Source organism: Bicyclus anynana, chromosome 5, assembly GCF_947172395.1.
Source record: "Bicyclus anynana chromosome 5, ilBicAnyn1.1, whole genome shotgun sequence".
Lineage (NCBI taxonomy): Eukaryota > Metazoa > Arthropoda > Insecta > Lepidoptera > Nymphalidae > Bicyclus > Bicyclus anynana.
The window spans coordinates 10187169-10207633 of NC_069087.1; the positions used below are offsets into that span (position 1 = coordinate 10187169).

At 41.9% G+C, this 20465-nt stretch overlaps 2 protein-coding genes across 2 annotated transcripts in view; one reads left to right on the top strand and one right to left on the bottom strand.

Moving 5' to 3' along the window:
- Positions 1–8620, top strand: LOC112052811 (uncharacterized WD repeat-containing protein alr3466). The gene is made up of 6 exons (XM_024092036.2): positions 1–885; positions 1427–1650; positions 2700–2889; positions 3618–3819; positions 4229–4426; positions 8447–8620. Exons 1-6 carry the CDS (start codon positions 668–670, stop codon positions 8618–8620), a joined length of 1206 nt encoding a protein of 401 aa, XP_023947804.1. The 5' UTR covers positions 1–667.
- LOC112052331 (protein phosphatase Slingshot) overlaps positions 8612–20465 on the bottom strand; it is a 20646-nt gene continuing 8792 nt past the window's right edge. The window contains 7 exon segments of the mRNA XM_052881485.1: positions 8612–9213; positions 9215–10844; positions 10937–11206; positions 13179–13373; positions 14628–14693; positions 15182–15345; positions 16955–17126. Coding sequence (XP_052737445.1) covers positions 9178–9213; positions 9215–10844; positions 10937–11206; positions 13179–13373; positions 14628–14693; positions 15182–15345; positions 16955–17126 — 2533 coding nt within the window. The 3' untranslated portion in view covers positions 8612–9177.

Here is a 20465-nt window from a genome sequence, read left to right on the forward strand (position 1 = left end):
CTTATGTACATACAAACCGCTCAGTGGGCGGCCTATAAGTACCGGCGGCACCCAGACTGAAAAACATTCATGCCATCACGTATGTGACAATGAGTAGAGATGTAAGAAAATACGTGTAGACTTAAAAATATAGGTAGATAAACCTTCAACTCACAAAATTTTAATCTTTAGAAAGTTGGTAGCAATAATAGAAACCAATCGTCATAGATAAAATGACGAGTATGGAATGGTACCTTGTCAAAGTACCTAAATCTAAAATCTAGCAACGCCCTACGGTTTCATCAGCATAGTTCCCGTTACCGTGGGAATACGAGGACAAAAAACTTTTTAATGATTTCTCACCTCAATATAATAAGTTTGAAAGTATAAAATAAAAAAAAAATACATCGATGAAAAAGTAGGTTCTCTTTCGCGCCTCTCAATACAATTTTAAAACCATAGATTTACGAGTCGGTACAAGTTTTTAAACTGTTATTTTTACTCTGCCTCACCGTCACCACTCTATTTGGAAAATATTTCTGTCAAAATTTTAAAAAGAATAATTCTAAAAAACTGTACAAAATACTAAAAATATTTTTGTGTTTGCGTAGCTATTCGTAGATACGTTCAAAATACAAAATGATAGTTCATAGTTCACCATATGATTAAAAATTAAACTAAACACATAATGGATCCACAAAGAAAAACTGTTCCCGGACCGATGGCACCATCTAGTGTGAGAACAGCACGCAAAAGTTTTGCAATCACCAACGCTTTTATAAAAAATGTTAATCCTCAAAAGGAAATCGTAACTGTGCACACGAGCACTCCACACGTTGAACACAGATCTTTTCATAGCGAACAAAATCAGGTTTATCAAGGAGAAGTTAATGTGCTTTCAATAATGTAGGTTCTACATTTTATTACTTGTAGATACCTAGTTATTTTAGGTCCATAATTCGCTACCGTACCTAGGAACCTACATACGATAAAAGCAGGAGCAGACAAACTAAGTATTAGAAGATAGTGGCTATAGCCTTCTTGTTTTGAGGTACCTAATTATCTACCTAGAGGCCTACCGTATAGACCGAACCCGCTTCGATGACAGTTTCTAAGTTGGGTAGTTCTTCTCACTTTTTTTCTATCATGGTTTTATTTTCTAACGCAGGCTAGATACTCACCATATCTAGCTACCACCTGGTTCTGAGATATCCAGTATTCGTCAGTACCGGTATTAGGGTAGGGCGACCGCCCACGGGCGCCTATTCGTAATAATAACTTAGTCATTAAGGAAGTACTTAGATGTGTTTTCGGATCAAATTAGAACATCAAAACCCAACTATAATCATATTATGAGAAGCGACCATACCAATTATTGGTCTCTTCTGCGGTACATGCCTATGACGGTAATGGATTAAAAATGTGCGCAAACCCTGTTGTATTGTAGAGATACGAATAAGGAGATAACATGTTGCAAATATACAGAAGATGTAAAAGAAGTCGCAGCTGGATTTATAGATGGCAGTATACGATTGTTTGACTGCAATACAGCAAATTGTCTGCATACTCTAGTGGACGATGAGTGTCGCGCGTACCCCGGACCCGTCACGGCTATCAAACACAGGCCCGTTAGCAAGGCGCATCCTGTAACCAATATGTTGTTATCATGCTGTAAGTATCAAATCTACGTACTCTGCAGTTACGTAACTTTCTTTCAATCTGGACAGTAACGCATTGCATCCAATCCGAATCTATGAAAATACTTCCCATGTGAACAGAACTATTTGTTATGTAGCTTACCTCCACTATTTCAAATCCACATATTCGAGATCGACAGTAGGGTGGAGGCCAAAGACGTCTTGAACTGAATAGCCAGGATCTGTATCAGAGATCGGATTAGTTCGTAAGCTTTATCCGTATTTGGTCCGAATTTTTTGTCCATGTTTTGACCGATTCGGATAAATTGCAATGCGTAACCACTCTGAAACTATTTAACTACCTGTACATGTTTTTCAACCTTAAGTTTTGTCTTATAGGTGATGAAACCCTTAAAATAATAATATAAATATTTGTAGCGGGTTCACCATTAAATAGTACCTAGTTATAACCTACATAGTTTAATTATATAGAAGGATAAAATAGATATGTAGGTTTATGTAATCAGCGACCATTTAAGTATTGTAGCATAGGTCTTACGAGGTATTCACACCTGCGTCAATTAAATCTTTTAATGCTGGCATCTATTTTCATATCCTCATAGACAAAGATCAAACGATATCGACCTTATAGGGTATTGAAGTTTACTGTTTATCGCAAAATTCCAGTTTGTCAATCAGTGGCCGGTACATCGATTGCCCCATTAAGAAAAGTGAAGCTTATAATAAACAACCGTTGACTATGAATACATCACTACCATCACTTTACAATAGATGGCGCGCGATTCGTTCTTGTGGTCTGAGAGCTGGCCGACATTTTTGGGTAGGTATTTAAGGCACGTTGAACACTTGTCCTAAAACATCGAGAAAAAATGTCGACTAACTATCCAGCTATTTAAGTAGCATTCAAAAAGATAGATATTACCTATATCTATCTCTACATAGTAGATAACATAGAACTAGTACCGGAACCAGCTGCTATGTTATTAGCAATTTAATAGAGGTACCTAACCTACCTATTGTAAGAATTGAATTTACGATTATTAATTTTTGTTAATATCACAGACGTCAATGGATGTATAAAATGTTGGAAATACAAATACGAACAATGTTTGTACACGATAAGGGAGAAACGGCAAACGCTAGGCTTATGTTACCATCCACGATTTAATAAATTTGTAACCTATGGCGACGATGCTAAACTAAATATGTACGACGAAGAAGCACACACTCAAGAAAGAGCTTTTTATTCAAGGTAACAAGGTTTTAAAATATAATATAATCCATGACGGTGGAAATCAACAGACACAGTAATAACAAGAGTTACAGTGATACGACCATATTGGGCCCACCCCAAGGTACGCGTATTAAATGTCCTGAGACTTACCTGGAGAGTACCTAGTGTGGGAGAAGCCACACGGTGCGGTACGGTGTCTCTGCAGCGACCATTTATGTAGAGACGACAGCGCGCGCTCGAAGAGCTGTAATGCCAGGGGCGTAGCTAACGCCGTATCAATGATACGGGGCCCCCGAATTACAGGGGCCCCTTAAAAGTAGGTATGTATGTATCTATCATATTTCAATGTTCCTACGACAAACATATTGGTACCAATTTTACTTAGTGCTAAGAGAGTTAGCGTTAAATCAAAAACTTGAGGGAATTTTCGGGATTTGCCACTCGTCTAATAGACCCCCCAACGAATTTTTATACAGGACACCTCCAAGGCACGCTATGCAACAGTGTAATACCTAGTTCGGACTACTTTAGTATTTTATTCGAGTACGAACAATAAACTATTTTTGGTCGGTATATGCCCGTAGTAAGCTTGTCTCAAGACGAAGCGATTACGTTAGTTAATACGTTTAACCCTTAAGCCGACCGCCCCGGTCATTATCATTATATAGTGTTCGTCATAGTTAAGTTTAATATGACTCTAGCCAGGATGGTTCCTAATACTTACTAGATAAAATTAAATCTTGCAGTCAACGCAAGAACATAATGGATGGGCACACTTCGAGAATATTCGCATGTGTCTTCAACCCTAAGTCACATCACGAGCTGATCTCAAGCGGATGGGACGACACAGTGATGTGTTGGGATGACAGACAGCCATACGCCACGCGCTATTTCTCCGGCGTACACATGTGCGGCGAAGGACTGGATTTTGATAAGCCAGGAAAGCAGGTGGATTGAGTTCTGCATTGATCTAAAAGTATTATAAACGTTCAGTGTGCGCCGAACTGGGCAGGTATTTTATACATTGCGCAGCCAATGGTACGTCTCGTTTTGAGAGTTTAGAGCACACTAAGTATACTATTGTGAAACACTCACGGTTGACTTGGGAGCTTAACAGTTACCTAATCTTCCCAAAAACTTAAGAGTTAGCTAAAATCCCAGTTATGTCCTGTAGCTTGTATTTTTGGCCTGAGATGCACGTTAAGAGGTAATAATGAAATAATTTTGTCTCCTTAACGCTCTTTTCATTTTTCTTTTTTTTCATTACGGGTTGGTAGGCAAATATAAATTAGAATCTATATTATCTACACCTACTTATATTTATTTTAATTTTTAATATTTATATATTATTTTAAAGATTTTAACGTGCTCTTGGCAAGACAAAGATAGTATTCAAATATGGGACTACGGATCATGCAAACTTATTGAAACTGTTATACCGGATACCTATCAGTCAAAACTGTACTGTGGAAAATTCGTTCCGCAAACTACTTTGTTAGTTTGTGGCGGCACTGAACCCAATATCCTGAGAGTCGTCGACATCAATTTGAAAGTTGTAAGTCACTATTAGACGTAATAAAATTAGTCACAAGAAAATATTAAGTGCGTAAAAGAAATCAAAATCATTATGCATAAGCATAATGGCATAAGAGTGAACTCTTATGCCATTATGCTTATGTAGCACTCGAAGTAAGTAGGTATATTTAGTTCGAAATTATAATAGAAACCTTCATTATACTAATTCGGTTAGGGGTTAGGTCTATAGTCTACCACGCTGGCCCAATGAAAATTGGCAGACTTCACACACGCAGAGAATCAAGAAAATTCTCTGGTATGCAAGTTTCCTCACGATGTTTTCCTTCACCGCCTGAGACACGTGAAACCTGTTAATTAAACCTGTAATATGTTAGAAATGTTAGGACGACAGTATCGTACAGAATTCCGTTCTTTGAGTTTTACCTAATTCGCAAGGGCCCTTTGTACTATCGGCTAACAACAGTGGAGCGTTTCTATTGTACCTACTGAAAAAGCAAAATTGTAATAATCCTCCTTCGTTCCGAATCGGTGGTAGAGTCACTATATCATGATAGAATTTTTAATTTAATTTTAGTTAAAAATTTTAAGATCGATGGGAGGCGCTGGATGCAGGCGGATCAGGGCCTGTAGCCATGTGGCACGACGATTCTCTTTCTACAATCGCAAACGCTTCAAAAATTAAAGATTGTATGGGAATGACATTAATTATCGACAGTTCACGTGATCACGTTATCGATTGGATCTGTCATTCCCATACACTTTGGATCTGTCATTTCCATACATTTTCGAAGTGTAGAATAAGAAACAACGTGGCACAGGCCCAGGCTTGGTGTTTGGATATTTACGTTATATGTCCTGCTGTAGAAGTTCATCGGCTGATGGTGATGATGATGATAACGAATATTATACTATAATCGACGCCCTATCGAGTAGTGTCGACACTGTTAATAGTGGCATCTACGCCATACTTCGACCCCATGGCGTCATAACAATCGTTTGTTTTAGTCCATTCCACGATACGGTAGAAGCAAATCGCCTTCAAATTGTATACTAACACTTACCTGAGATATATGCACTAAAAATACGCGATCGAAATTGGATCAGTAGTTTTGAGTAAATAAACATAATAAACTAGCGGACGCCCGCTAATTCGTCCGCGTAAAAATCGATGTCAACTTTCAACCCCTATTTCACATTCTATTTTGCAAGTTTTATAACTTATATATACCTAATAAATAGTCCACTTATCATTTTACATTTACAAATGTACCTAGAAAAATTAAGGACTTTCAATACAAACTTTGTACAAAAAGTATCCTATTATCCTTCTACGTATTATGGTCTCAAATCGTCTTAAGTATCATTTGAATTCATTCTGTAGTTTCAGCGTGATGGCCGGTCAAAAAAAGGACAAAAAGACAGACAAAAAAAAGAAAATAGGCTTCAGTATCGATCTCCTACCTCTACCCTACTCCTACCCTACCCGTACCCTAACTGTATCCTACCCCTACCCTACCCTGCCCTACTCCACCCTACCCCTACCCTACCTGTACCCTACCCTACCCTACCCTATACCTTCCCTACCCTACACTTAGCAAAACCGGTCCAGCCCTATGAGCGTGGTGCGATGACAAAGGAAAATAGAGACTTCTATGGTAAAATTATAACCTTTGGATCTACTGGACCGATTTAAAAGATTGTTTTACCAATAGAAAGCTACGTTATTTGCGAGTATCATAGGCTATGTTTGATTCCCATATTCACACAGGAACGGGATCTACGTAATTGAAAGCACGGGGCGTCATGTAGCGGAATTTCTGCGTCTTTTAGAAATTTTGTATTATCTCCGAAACTATTTAACTAATTAACATACTATAAAGGGCAAATCTTATCTCCATAATATCCTTGTGATTATTAAATAATTTATTTTGATAAGGATTTAAGTTAAGTAGCATAAATAATGACGCAAACCTAAGTATATAAAATTTATAATTTTTAAAACACAAAAGGTACTATATCTGCTAATATATAGAAGACTAGCGGACGCCCGCGACTTCGTCCGCGTAAATTTCGATGTCAACTTTACTACTACCCCTACCCTACCCTACCCCTACCCTACCCTACCCCTACCCTACCACTACCCCAACCCTACCCTACCCAACCCCTACCCTACCCTACTCCTACCCCCACCCTACCCCTACCCTACCCCAAACCTATCCCTACCCTACCCCTACCTTACCTACACTTTACCCCCATCCTACCATCCCACCCGTACCCCTATCTCACGCCAGCCTACCCCTACCCTACCACTTCCCTATCCTACCCGTACCTGTACCCTACCACTACCCTACCTCTACCCCTACCTACCTACCCTACCCCTACACTACCCCTACGCTTCCCTACCTGTACCCTACCCTACCCTGTAACTTCTTACTCCTACCCTTAGCAAAATCGGTCGAGAGTGGAGTTATGACCAAGAGAAATAGAGACTTCTATGCTAATAATATAAAGAGGTAAAGTTCGTGTGGTTGTAGGAGGTAATCTCTGGATCTACTGGACCGATTTGGAAAACTGTTTTACCAATAGAAAGCTATGTTATTTGCGAGTGTCATAGGCTATGTTTGATCCCCATATTCACACGGGAACGGGAACTACGTAAATGAAAGCGCCGGACGTCATATAGCGGAATTTCTGCGGCTTTTAGAAATTTTGTATTATCTCCGAAACTATTTAAGTAATTAACATACTGAATATCTCCATAATATCCTTGTGATTATTAAATAATTTATTTTAATAAGGATTAAAGTTTAGTTGTATAAATAATGACGTAAACCTAAGTATATAAAATTAATAATTCTTAAAACACAAAAGGTACTATATCTGCTAATATATAGAAGATAGGTATATGGTGTCGCGGACTTTTTTGTAGAATTTTTAAAGATACATAAAGTCTCCATACATTAATTTCAATTTTACAAAATAGTTAAGGCAGCGCATGCGAATAAGTCTGTTTAAGAGGATTTTCAGTCCGACCTGTATGACAAAAACTGTGGTAACTCGGCTAATATATATGATACCAATATAAAATATAGCCTATAGCACTCCCCGATAATGTAGCATTCTACTGGTGAAAGAATTTTTAAAATCGGACCAGTAGTTCCGAAGATTACCCCATTTAAAAAATGTGACAAACTTACAAACTTACAAACTTTACCTCTTTATAATATTAGTATAGATAGATATATGGTGTCGCGGACTTTTTTGTCATACATTAATTTCAATTTTACACAATGGTTAAGGCTGCCTTAACCATTGTGTAAAATTGAATAAGTCTGCTTAAGAGGATTTTCGGTCCGACCTGTATGACAAAAACTGTGTTAACTCGGCGAATATATATCATACTAATATAAAATCTAGCCTATAGCACTCCCCGATAATGTAGCATTATACTGGTGAAAGAATTTTTGAAATCGGACCAGTAGTTCCGAAGATTACCCCATTTAAAAAATGTGACAAACTTACAAACTTTACCTCTTTATAATATTAGTATAGATATGGAACACACCGCCAAACAATGCATACAGACTATCGCCAATCCTTTTAGGTGACGCTACAAACGCGCCCTGCTCTACGCCAGCCACCCTAGCCAAGTGGCACGTCAATTCTCTTTCTATGATCGCTAATGCTTCGAAGACTAGAAAGATATATGGGATTTGCTATCGACAGGTCACGTGATCAAGATCTCTCATTTCCATACATTTTTCTAATTTTCGAAGCGTTAGCGATCTACGAAAAGAATCGACGTGTCACTTGGCTAGGGGGGCAGTCTAGTCTGCCCGAATCGTTGGTTTAGCCTCATGTGCCACTAATTCCAACCACACCCTTCAGACCAAAAGATCTGTAATTTCTCAAACGAGGAGACAAGGTCACTGGCAACTACTGCTATTTTGTGGCTGATTAAAAATGCTGGTCACCGGTAGTTTTGAGTCACAACTAGAGGCATTTTTAATGAGAAATACAATATCAATACTTGTTTCAGACGGAATGTTCAGTACGAAATAATCCCGGCAGTGTCTACGCTTTCGATTTTGGAACAATAAGAAGAAAACCTTCTAAAATACCCGAAACGTATAAAAAAATCAGTGAAATACAAAGCATTCCACGCTTAGCTTTCGTCACCGGAAAAAGATTACAGACTGTAGACTTTGGATGAACATTGTTTTTTTATTGATCGCAATTCACTGTGCTGTAGACGGAGGTTACGCGCAGCTTGGCATCAGTTCACGCGGGCCGGGACCTTGATCACGATGAAAGTGATATCACAGTGATGACATTCAAACTATTTGTCAGTTCGGACCAAGAGCCAGCCACTACTTTGAGAAACCAATGCGCCGTCACGCTGACGAGCGCGGGTTGAGCCGACGCCAACGACGACGTAACCTTCGTCACACGACTGAACAATAAAAACAAGGGTCTCTTTATAAAAGTCTCTACTCACAAACAGGCGTTTATATACATTTACTGTGATAGACAAATACACTGTGATTTCATTTTGTAAATAGTATATAAAACTCTAGAAAGATAAAATATCCAGTTCGGCAAGAATTCATAATAAATAAAACAACACTAATAGCCAGGAGCCGATAGAAAGTTTTGAAGAGGTATTCAACAGAGGCAAAACGTCCCACCGGCTCTCGGACTACAACTACTACATAGTATTATACACAGGATTCGAACATCTATTATTCGACCGGTTCAAGTTGAGCCTCGTCAACGGATGGGTTTTCCCATGCTGCAATTGTTTTTTGTTTTGAGCTTTCGACATCACAGTTGAAACCACCACATTCGAGTAGTCGAGCGGCGCGAGCGCGAGCACGGTGGGCGCCGCCGGCGGCCGCTCGCCCGCCGCGCCGCACTGCGAGCCGCGCGCGCGCGCGCCGCGCTCGCCCTCCGCCGTCAGCCGGCTCTTCTTGGACGAGCTCTCGTGCGGCGCGCGCGCGCGGCTCGGCTCGCCGCCCGACTCGCTGCGCGTGCGGCCCGGCGCGTCGTAGCGGCCCACCAGCACGCGCACCGACAGGTCCTCGGCGGGCGGCGCGGGCGCGGGCGGCGACGCCGGCGGCCGCCCGCGCGCGCCCGCCGGTCGCGGCGGCTCGGGCTCCGAGCGCGCCTCGAACTCCTTCTTGAGGTTGCTGACGAGGCCGGCGGGCGGCGGGCGGGGCGCGGGCGCGGCGCGCGGCAGGTCGCCGTGCGAGGCGGCGGCCAGGCGGCGGCGGCGCGGGCCCACGCGCAGCCACGTGTCGGCGGGCGCGGAGGCGGACAGGCGACCGCCCCACGTGCAGGCGCCGCGCCCGCGCGCCGTCTCCGCGCGCGCCAGCTCCGCGAGTATGGCACAGGTCTCGTTGAACTTGCGTTCGTTGGCGGCGAGGTCGCGCGGCGGGCGCGGCCGCTCGGCGAGCTCGCGGATGACGCCGAGGTCGGGCGCGGGCTCGTCGCGCGGCGCGGGCGGCGGGCGCGCGGCGCGCGTGTCGCCGGAGCCCCAGGAGGAGTGGCGCGACAGGTCGGGCACCACGGCGCTGTCGAACGAGCTCCACGAACTCTGCCTGCTCGGCGGCGGCGCGTCGTCGGGACACGCGCCGTCGCACGCTCTTCCCTTCCCGTCGATCATGCCACTGTCGCTCTTGAGCAAGTCGTCGGCGTCGTCGGCGGGGTCGGCGAAGGGCAGGCGCGCGGGCCGGCGCGGGGGCTCGCGGCGCTCGATCTCGTGCACGAGCACGCGCACGCTGGGCGCGCCCTGCTCCTTGAGGCGCATGATCTGGTTGGGCGACACGCTGTAGCTGCCGCCGGCGCACGGCATCAGCATGTGGCGCGTCTCGGAGGCGAGGTTCTCCAGCGACACGGAGGTGGGCGGCAGCAGCTCGCCGGCCAGCTTGGAGTCGGGCGACCAGGAGCGCGGCCGGCCCGTGTACGACCCGGTCAGAGCTAGCGCTAGAGGAGTGGGATCCGTTATTTTGTTCTCTGATTTCGAGGATGACTTTGGCGCTTTCAGGTTGGTCTCGGATTTCGACCGCTGCAACTTCTCCTTGTTCTTCATGGCGTCCAGGATGCCCTGGTAAGTCTCGAGCTGGTTCAGGAAGTTAGTGTTCGGCTTGATGCAGCTTCTCTTCATCTTGACGTGCCGGAGAGCCTTGTCGAAGTGCCAGTTGAAGGCCTTCATGGCGTAGGCGATCACGACGGAGGCGGAGCGGCTGATTCCCATTTTGCAGTGCACGAGAACCTTCGAGCCCTCGTTCCTAGCTTTATTTATGTATTTAAAAGTATTATCCCAGTGCTTTAGAAGATCAGTCTTATCGTCGTCGTAAACTCTAATATTTAGGTAATCAAACATACCCGGGAAAAAATTGTCTATTTCTCTTGTCACATTGAGTATGTGTCGGACCCTGCAAGCACAGACATTATATCATGTAATATTTCGCTTGTGCTACAAGTGATCTAACAACAATCGACTATGCAGTACAGGTCACATACGTACCCATTTCTTTGCAACTCCTCAAAGTTGCTCGCGTTCCACTCGGAGCCGAGGTAGACGTGGTCGAAGATCTCGGTGGGCGCGTCCATCTGGCCCAGGATGGTGAGCATCTCCTGGTCGATGAAGGACTTAAACTCGGCCAGGTCCATGTCCAGCTCGTCCTCGAGGCGGCCGCGGATGGCCTTGCTGGTCACCTCGTCGAGGTCCACGCTCATCATGATCTCCTTCAGCGTGCAGCGGATCACGCGCTCCGTCTCGTCCCTCTCGCGCGGCCTGCCGACACAGAAAACTTAATCTTCATATAAAAACTAAAGTGCGCAGTGGTATGCGCAGTGGATTAACAAGACTGAGGTCCTGGGTTCGATTCCCCGCTGGGTCGTTTGTGGTTTTCGTAATTGGTTCAGGTCTGGCTGGTGGGAGGCTTCGACGGTGGCTAGTTACCACCCTACCGACAAAGACGTGCCGCCAAGCGATTTAGTGTTCCATCTTAGATTGCATCCTCACTTAACATAAGATGAGATTGTAGTCAAGGGCTAACTTGTAGAGTATATAAAAAAAACTAAATGTTAGTATATTATTAAAAAAAATTGAGGTGGACCACCCTAACTCTTAGAGGAAGTAAAAACATAACCCTTCATGTAGTCGGGTAAAAAGAAGAAACCTTTTATCAGACCTACTAAATGTACTTATAAAATTCATATAAATCGGTCAAGACACTTTGGAGGAGTATGACAACTAACACTGTGACACGAGAATTTCATGAAATACCTATCTAACGATACCCCACACTATGCAATAAACAAGTAAAAAAATTCATCTCCACTTTACGTCATGTAGGGGTACCCCAAAATTTTTTTTATCAAAATTGTTTTTACGACTGTTCACATTTTTAATGTACAATAGTACATACTCATGCGAATTTACAGCTTTCTAGTAGTAATACTTTCTGCGCTAATATGCCTTTTATATCATTCATTTGAGTATGTTGTTAGTAAATAATTTGTAATAATCAAATTTTTACTTTAAAATAAATACCAGAATTTACAGAGCAGTAACGCCAACTCATTATAAAGAGGCATATACATAAATAACTCATACATTACACTTAATAAGTTAGTATTATGATCGAGCACGTAATAATTGTTGCTTTGCATTTCGCACGCATCTAATGCATTTAATCAGCGCGTTTGCCAACATCCGATTCCAGTCGAGGTCGAGGAATGAGGTCTAGGTACGCAGTAGCATGTTATGTTCAATATAATAAGGTCTTTGTCCAATTTCTTAATAACAATGAGTTCAAACAATTCAATGGCTGCCGCTGGTTATTTTTAGGGTTCCGTAGTCCACAAGGAACCCTTATAGTTCCGTCGTGTCCGTTTATCCGTCCGTCCGTCCACGGTTTAGCGCAGAGACTATTACTTCTAGACTTCTGAATATGACATTTAAAATGTGAACAAAGTCGTAATATAAAATTTTGAAAAATATATATTTTTGAAGTACATGGATGTATTTTTTTTACTCGTTCATTTCACACTGTGGGGTATCGTTGGATAGTTCTTTCAAAAATATCAGGGGTCTTCTTCCATTCAATTAAAAAATAATAATTAGTTTTAACAACAACAAAAGTTAATTTTTCAAACACTGAAGAATACATATTTTTTATTTTCAGTCAACATCATAATCACCAAATAGGTAAGTAATTTGTTAATGTGCTATATTTTTACACTATAGGTGTGTTCGTTTAGGACAAGCCCCCAGGTAAGGAGTTTTAAAAACTCAAATGGCAGTACAAATGACAGTAAGCGAATTCCATTGTAATTCGTAGTTCCGTGGACAACAACAACAAACGTATGGAGTTATAATGGAAATGCCCTAAACAATGTTCATAAAAAACTCAATTTAATAATCATGTATTTCTTCAAATATTCCAAACGTCAAAAACGCTGTCGTCCATTTTGTGACGCCACAACAAGTTACTTGATGTACTGAAACGTCTAACTAATTGATAACTAATATTTTTTTCATGTAATTATGTCTCAAAAAAATATGAAACATTTCTTTTCAATCTAGTAGAACGATAATGAACTATATAAGACCATTTTAAAAAAGTGTCAACTAGCGTATTTTCGTGTGCTTGTTTTTTTTATCGGTTGTCTCTAGTGCCCCTCTAGACGGGACGCCCTAACCCTGATTAAGCAATTGCTTAAAATGTTTATAGGCTAATAGTTTAAAGGCCAGGACTGACTTGAGCCTGAGCGAGTCGGGCGAGGGCGGGCGGCGCGACTCGAGGCAGTCCATGGCGTTCCACTCGTTGAGGCAGGAGCGGTCCGAGTTGACGCAGCCGTCGTAGTGCGCGCACCACGCGTGCGACGCGCCGCCCGCGAAGTGGTTGAGCGAGCGGGCGCGCGCGCTCGCCCGGTGCAGCGTCTGCAGCGCCGACCTGCAACACGTACGACGTTAACATCATCATATCAGCCGATGGACGTCCACTGCAGGACACAGCGAATCCCTGCGACTCGCTTGATGTCGCCAGTCCACCTGGGGGTGGTCGGCCATCGGCTCTTCGAACTATGTGCCCCGCCCATTGCCGCTTCAGCTTCGCAACTCGCTGAGCTATGTCGGTGACTTTGGTTCTTCTGCGGATCTCCTCATTTCTGATTCGATCACACAGAGATACTCCTAACATAGCTCGACATTAACAAGTAGTCATTAAAAACACATATTCGGCTTACTGTTGAGCACATGTCTCCTCACAGAATGAGAAAATCCACCACGCTGACCAAATACGAATTGACAGATTAGAGAATTAAGAGAATTCTCAGGTATGCAGGTTTCCTCACGATGTTTTTCCTTCACTGTTTGAGACATTTTGTAGTAGTGGAGCTTATTGTGATAGAACTTGTCTGAGGAACTACCATGTTTATTCCTGCCGTCGGGCAGCTTTGTCGACCTCTCTGGCGCATTTAGTAGTGTTATGGTTCTCAACAGAGTGGTCCTGTGACGCTAACATGCGACATGCGATCTTCATGTGAAGAGAAATAAAGACATTTCGTCCAATGGCGTTTTCCCCAGATATTTACGGTTGCGCTGCCATTGGTTGAAATTTGTCTATTTCTCTTCACGATTATCTCGTTCGTCGTATGGTATCGCCTCTGGTCGTATGTAAGCGCCCCTGAATTAGATTCCCAGCCCGGGTCAGTTTAGGATTTTATATTTTCTACATTGGTTCAGGTCTGGTACGTATTACCAAACGATTTAGAGTACCGGTAATATGTCGATGAATATAGCACAATTATCAAATATTCAGATGTAATAAGCATCTCATCTCAGTCTATGTGAATATTCACCTCTAGTAAATAGCCCAACAACAGTCGGTCTTAAGATCTCTCAAGGTAATATCAGTAAAATGATTTTACCATCGATTAAACAGTTAAAATAAGACGCACTCTAAAAAAGACGTATAGGCAAATATGCGCTTGGCACTAATCTTTCGCGCATATAATCTCGCTAAATAAATCCACCAAATCCAAATAGTGTTATGACGTCCTACAGTCTCTAGACCGAGATCCGAATGTCATATCAGGAGACGCCTATAGAAAGAAATTGAAACCCCTTTTCTTATAGCATCAGCATAGAAAAGATATCTTCTATGTTTATTGGCACGAAGTTTAGTTTCCTAATTAAAAATACATACCACATGGCTTGCACAGACACTGGCTTGAATATGTGTTGCTGGTTGCACACGCACACACTGAACCCTCTGTGGACAATGAATCCGTAATTAGTTATTGTTCCAATGTACGTAAATGTCATCGCCGACCAAGATGGATTCCTGCAATCATGACGCTGCTCCTAATGGAACAAAGAGTGATTCTATACTAGCCGCCGCCGGTAAAAATAATAACATTCAATAAAGGTGTGTGTTCAAAATACACGCAACATATTAGACTTGGTATAGATTGTGATATTATTAATTTCAACTACCTCGGATATATTCGGATCGGAATATATTGTAAAGTTGCCATAAACAGAACAGCGGGCGGAGACCAACCTACCACCTCTCGATGATGAGTCTGGCCCCTTCACCACGGAGATATTGAGGCTTAAAGCGCTACCCTAAGCATTTGAGCCCGACCGTGGCGCACTCGTTGCAGCTGATGCCCAGTAGCCGGACACACAACCACCAGGCACCGCGTGCGCCCCGGCGAGCGCTCTCCAGTGTCGCCGCCAGTGTGTGGTCACACTCACCCGTCTCCGTCTAGTTTAATGGACGTGTCAGCCAGCACGCGCAGCACGAGCCCGACCGTGGTGCGCTCGTTGCAGTCGATGCCCAGCAGCGCGGCCTCGTCGTCGCGACACACCACAACCAGGTACCGCGTGCGTCCAGGGTGAGCGCTCTCCAGTTTCACCGCCTGTGGGCAATATACAGTACAGAGTGAATTGCTGTATATACATCATAGTCGTCACCGTAAAATACTACGATAGAAAACTCTTCAAATTGACGTGTATCAGAAGGGGACCGCTTGGGAGCGCAACGTAAGCAACACGCCCCCATCTCAGCCCATTCATAACGCGCGTTAGTGCAGCACGCAACAGCATGCGCTACGCGCAGTGTTGTACGTTGTATTAACAAGCTCATGGTTACCGTGAGTTCGAAACTACTCTGATATATAGTGGCGACTGGCGCCCAACGTGGGGCCAACAAAAACCACCTACTTTTTAGCGGTTTCTCTATTTTTGTAGGAGGGAAAACGCCCACGATAACGTAAGTAGTGGTTGAATTATTTTTTTACTAGTAGGTAAAGTAACATTACCGCTTTAAATTTTTGCCTATGAGCCTCGTTTAATTCCACCGAAACCGAACAAACTTTATCCTAAAATCTTGAAATGGACTTCACCCAATTTATTAACAATCATCAGGACAATTTTATTTTAGGATAATTTTATCTCATGATAATTTTAGAGGAAGTATTCTGAGAATCCCTAATATTTTCTAGATATATTTTAATTGCTTTTAAGGCACAGAAGTTAGAGCTGCTTGCGTGGGACTCAATCGAACTCGAAGTTTCATCCCATTATCGCTTAATGGTACGCATCACATAGATCTGCATCGTACGCATCGCATCAAACAGATTTTAGTATACTTTGTATATAAAATCATACAAGTGCGTCCATTGATACGCATCGTACGGATTTTATAGATCCGCATCGTACATATGATGCGTCCGATATGTACGATGCGGATCAGTGGACGCCTGCCATTAAACTACAAAAATATCGAATCCTATATCTGTGTCTACCATACTTACTACTGGTTCAGTCTAGTTGACCAACTTCACAAGTGCTATGTTCCGTTTAAAAGTAGAACTGATACAGTAATTGTTCTAAAAGAACATGACTAAGACATGACCTCCATAAACAATCTACTTCCTAATTTCATTATCACGAAATTTAGTAGAAATTTAGGTAAACTGCTGCATTTTAATCATGTCCTTAATTGTATTTTCAACCTTACAATAACAAAGAATACTTAGTTTATTGTTCTACACTATAACCTAGTATCTTTAGACCTTACTCATCTATTCTTAATGAAACGTCTTCTATAATAATTATTATTATCATCAATGATAATATTAAAAATATGTTAAGTTTTTGAGGTTGTAGAGGGTAATTTATGGATCTACTTAACCGATTTTGATGAAGAAATGAGGAGATCCGCAGATGAAACAGTCACTTACATAGCTCAGGGAGTCGCGAAGCTGAAGTAGCAATGGGCCACATAGTTCGAAGAGCCGATGGACGTTGGGGACCCAAAGTGCTGAAATTGCGACCCCGCATCGGAAAGCGCAGAAAGCGACCTCCCAACTAAGTGGATTGAGGACATCAAGCGGGTAGCAAGGAGCTGCTGGTGGCTCGAGATCGTTTTGTTTGTAAGTCCATGCAAGAGGCCTATTCTAGCAGTGAACGTCCATCGGCTGTTAATTATGATGATGATAGAGGCTTAAGCGTGGTTTCCATTACCATTTTGAGCGTTTCTTCCGAGCGCACCAAATAAAACATTGACTGTAGGTGGTTGTGAATGTCCGGCTGAGGCTGCGGGCGCGCGGGCGAGCGGCGGCGGTCCGCGCAGCCCTGATCCGCGCTTCCCAGCACCAGCGCCGCGCCCTTGTTAGCGAAGTAGCACTCATTGAGACTGGAACAAACGTGACAACACTGTAGATACAACCAGTGGCGTGCACAAGGTCATTGACTAGGGTAAACTATTGATTCTACAGGGTAGGCAGTGCATTTTTGGCCTATGCGGCTACGGTATGCGAGATCCTAGGTTCGATAATATTGAAAACCATTTATATATCGGGCTTTTCGTTCTTCCGAGAAATTCTCAGTAGAATTCAAGAGTTATTAAGTTAATGGTAGGTCTCCGATGCGACAAGACCTCACTCTAAGTAATTTCACTGGGAAGCTTAATCTTAAGAACCTTAATGAAATTAATGAATCGATTTTTTGTGCAATAAAAATCCACGTTATTTGTGTATCATCACTACATAGTGTAAAACAAAGTCGCTTTCTCTGTCCCTATGCTTAAATGTTTAAAACTACGCATGCGCGTGCGAATTGATGCGGTTTTTTTTAATAGATGGAGTGATTGAAGACGAAGGTTTATATGTATAATAACATCCACGATTCTCGTGAGATTTGTGAAAAGCTGAAATCCACGCCGACGAAGTCACGGGCGTCCGATAGTATGGTATATTTCATTTGTGAATTTGTGAAAAAACGGAAAAATAAGAGACAGCGGTGATGCTCAATTATATAAAACCTTCATGATTTATAAAAGCTGAAAATCAGCTTACGCTCCTGTTATCGTTTGATTTGATCCGTGGTGCCTTTGGGAGACAGGTCCTCAACCGAACCAGAATAAAACGTAATATTTTTATATTTAAGCGGGATAATATGAGAAATCATCGCTTCTTGCGAGTCACCACTAAGCATAGTGTATTCGTCGGAAAACACTAAATATTGATTTCAGTTTATGGCTGACAAGCTTTCAGCTTTACTAAAATCTACGAAGGACTAGCTATCACAACAGGCTAATAATTTATAATTATTTGCGACTTTTATTTCTTACGGTGATTTACTGCTAGCGTCAACGACTTCATTCGCGTGAAATTAGATTCTTTCGGATAACATATTTTTTACGTCCCTGAATGAAACAAAACCAATTTTTGCGCCAACGTTTGACTGCTTTAAAATCGGTCTATTACCTACTTTTTGAGTAATGAAAGCTATTTTTTATATATATGTACCTACCTACTATTTAAAGATGACTCAATATGTTCACATAGTACATCTATAAAAAAATCGTTTGCCCGCCGTCTTTACGATTAGATCTTGTAAATTACGCAATGGATTTTAATGCGATTTTCATTATTAGATGGAGATGTTCAAGAGAAAGATTTATACGTGAGTTTCACGTAGGCCAAGTCGCGGGCTTCTGCTAGAATTTCATATTTTATCGTTGCTACTGCCAAATTAAATAGCCAATTCAAGAATATTACTCGTAAATCAATACAAATCAATTCAGACAATGGTAAATATCATCACTTTACCGAACAAACATTCGGTAAAGTGATGATATTTACCATTGTTTAATATTTACTTTGACCGATGTGCCACTTTTATCCTTAATTGAACATACCGTATAACTGGTAAATAGGTAACATAACGGAAATATTAATAATTATTATCTAATAGGAACAAGTGTTAGCTAATAAGTTGCCTTAATCGTACAATTTATTTTAGAATGTAATATGAAAACTTATTAATCATTGAATTAGTTTAATATCTAATATACCTTACAATTATATAATTATAAGGTATATTAGATAATTTATCCTATTTTCTGCGAACACCTGAAATTAAACAATGTCTATTAAAAAATCCTGAAGAAGGTGTGGTGGTTGAATTTACTTACTTTACTTTCTTTCTTTACTACATAGTACATAATTACGTACTTTGAAATTATGTTTTCGGATTTGTGTGTCGTTATCATATTTACGGATTTGTTTGCAGAAAATTACATAATGAAATTATTATTTAATTACATACTAAGCTTCCGCAGTATAACACCCGCTTCTATTCAACATCATAGGTGTACAGTATTTAGTATCATTAGACACAAAACCTACTCTCTAAATTGTACCTATTGATTCTTGTAATTGATAATGATGTATCTACGATAATTGGTGGTAAATTAATCTTTTTCCTAAAGAAAATCGTTATGCGTCCTTGCCATATGGTAAGCTATAATAAAGTCATGACAAAAATAACTCAAGTAGAAAAAGTTGTACATTGTTCGGAGAGCACTCTGAACGGGTCTGTCACATTGAAATCATCGATGATAATAATAATTGAGAGCTGACTAGTTGCAACAAGCTGTCCTTCAAACGAGGCGCGCGCGAATCGTTCCTATAAGTCATTCGACTGTAATGACTTTTTAAAAATAATGCAACCGCGAAATGTATGAATGACGCCATTTTTAGTCAAGTTGCGGCAATCCGTCTTGTGGCGTTTACCTTCCTTTCACCGGAGCGGCGGACAGCCGCCGCGACGCGCTGGCTGGCCCTTGAGCCGTGGGCTTGCACTTTGCCTGCGCTCGTCTCCTACAGCACGATTACTCATACTACTTGCTATTTTTGATTAATCCTTCGAACGCTAGTCTGTTTACGATATGCTTTAATATTTTCTATCTTGATATAACATGTCAGGGGGGTTTACTTAGTGTCTTAGTTAACACAAATGATACAAGTACGTACTGTATGCATACTAAAAATATATTATTATTTATGCCCTTGTTTTTCTGAAAGAAAGTAATTGACTGTAAAAAAATATTTATTATTATATATCTTTTACCTTGAAGATAAACCTTTAGGTTAATCTTTCAACATTTTATTTATAAAATAGTGAAAATCCCGATCAAAGAGAGCTTTCAAGCATTAAACTCGCACGAGTTGACCTTTTTCGTAATCACACGGCTGAGTACGTAAACGGCCTGCTAAACATAGCAGACGAGGAACAAAAACCATTAGAATACCACGCGGGATAGATAGTATTTTTGAGTTTAATAAATACGACTTTACATTGTCACTTCCATTACAGAAGCAAGGGCGGTTGATCTCAAGGTTCGTTAAAAATAGAGCGGCGGCGCGTTGCCAAAGCCGCGTTGCCCGCTTATAGTTGCGCGTGTATAAAATCGCCGCATCGCCGGCCCGCGCGCCCGCTTCTTCGTAACGCTTTACCCAATTTAGGGCAGCGCGCATCTCCGCCACATGGCATGACGTCCGCGACGCGTCAAAACAATGCCACCGACTCCACCAGCTTCAACGATTGTATATGCTTGACTAAAAGACTTCAGCAATCTACTCGTATCGTATGTATACGGTCAACAACAATGTGTGATTTATTTACTACCAGCCGACGCCCTGCGGTTTAAATATAGCCTATGACACTCACAAAACACATGGATCCATCA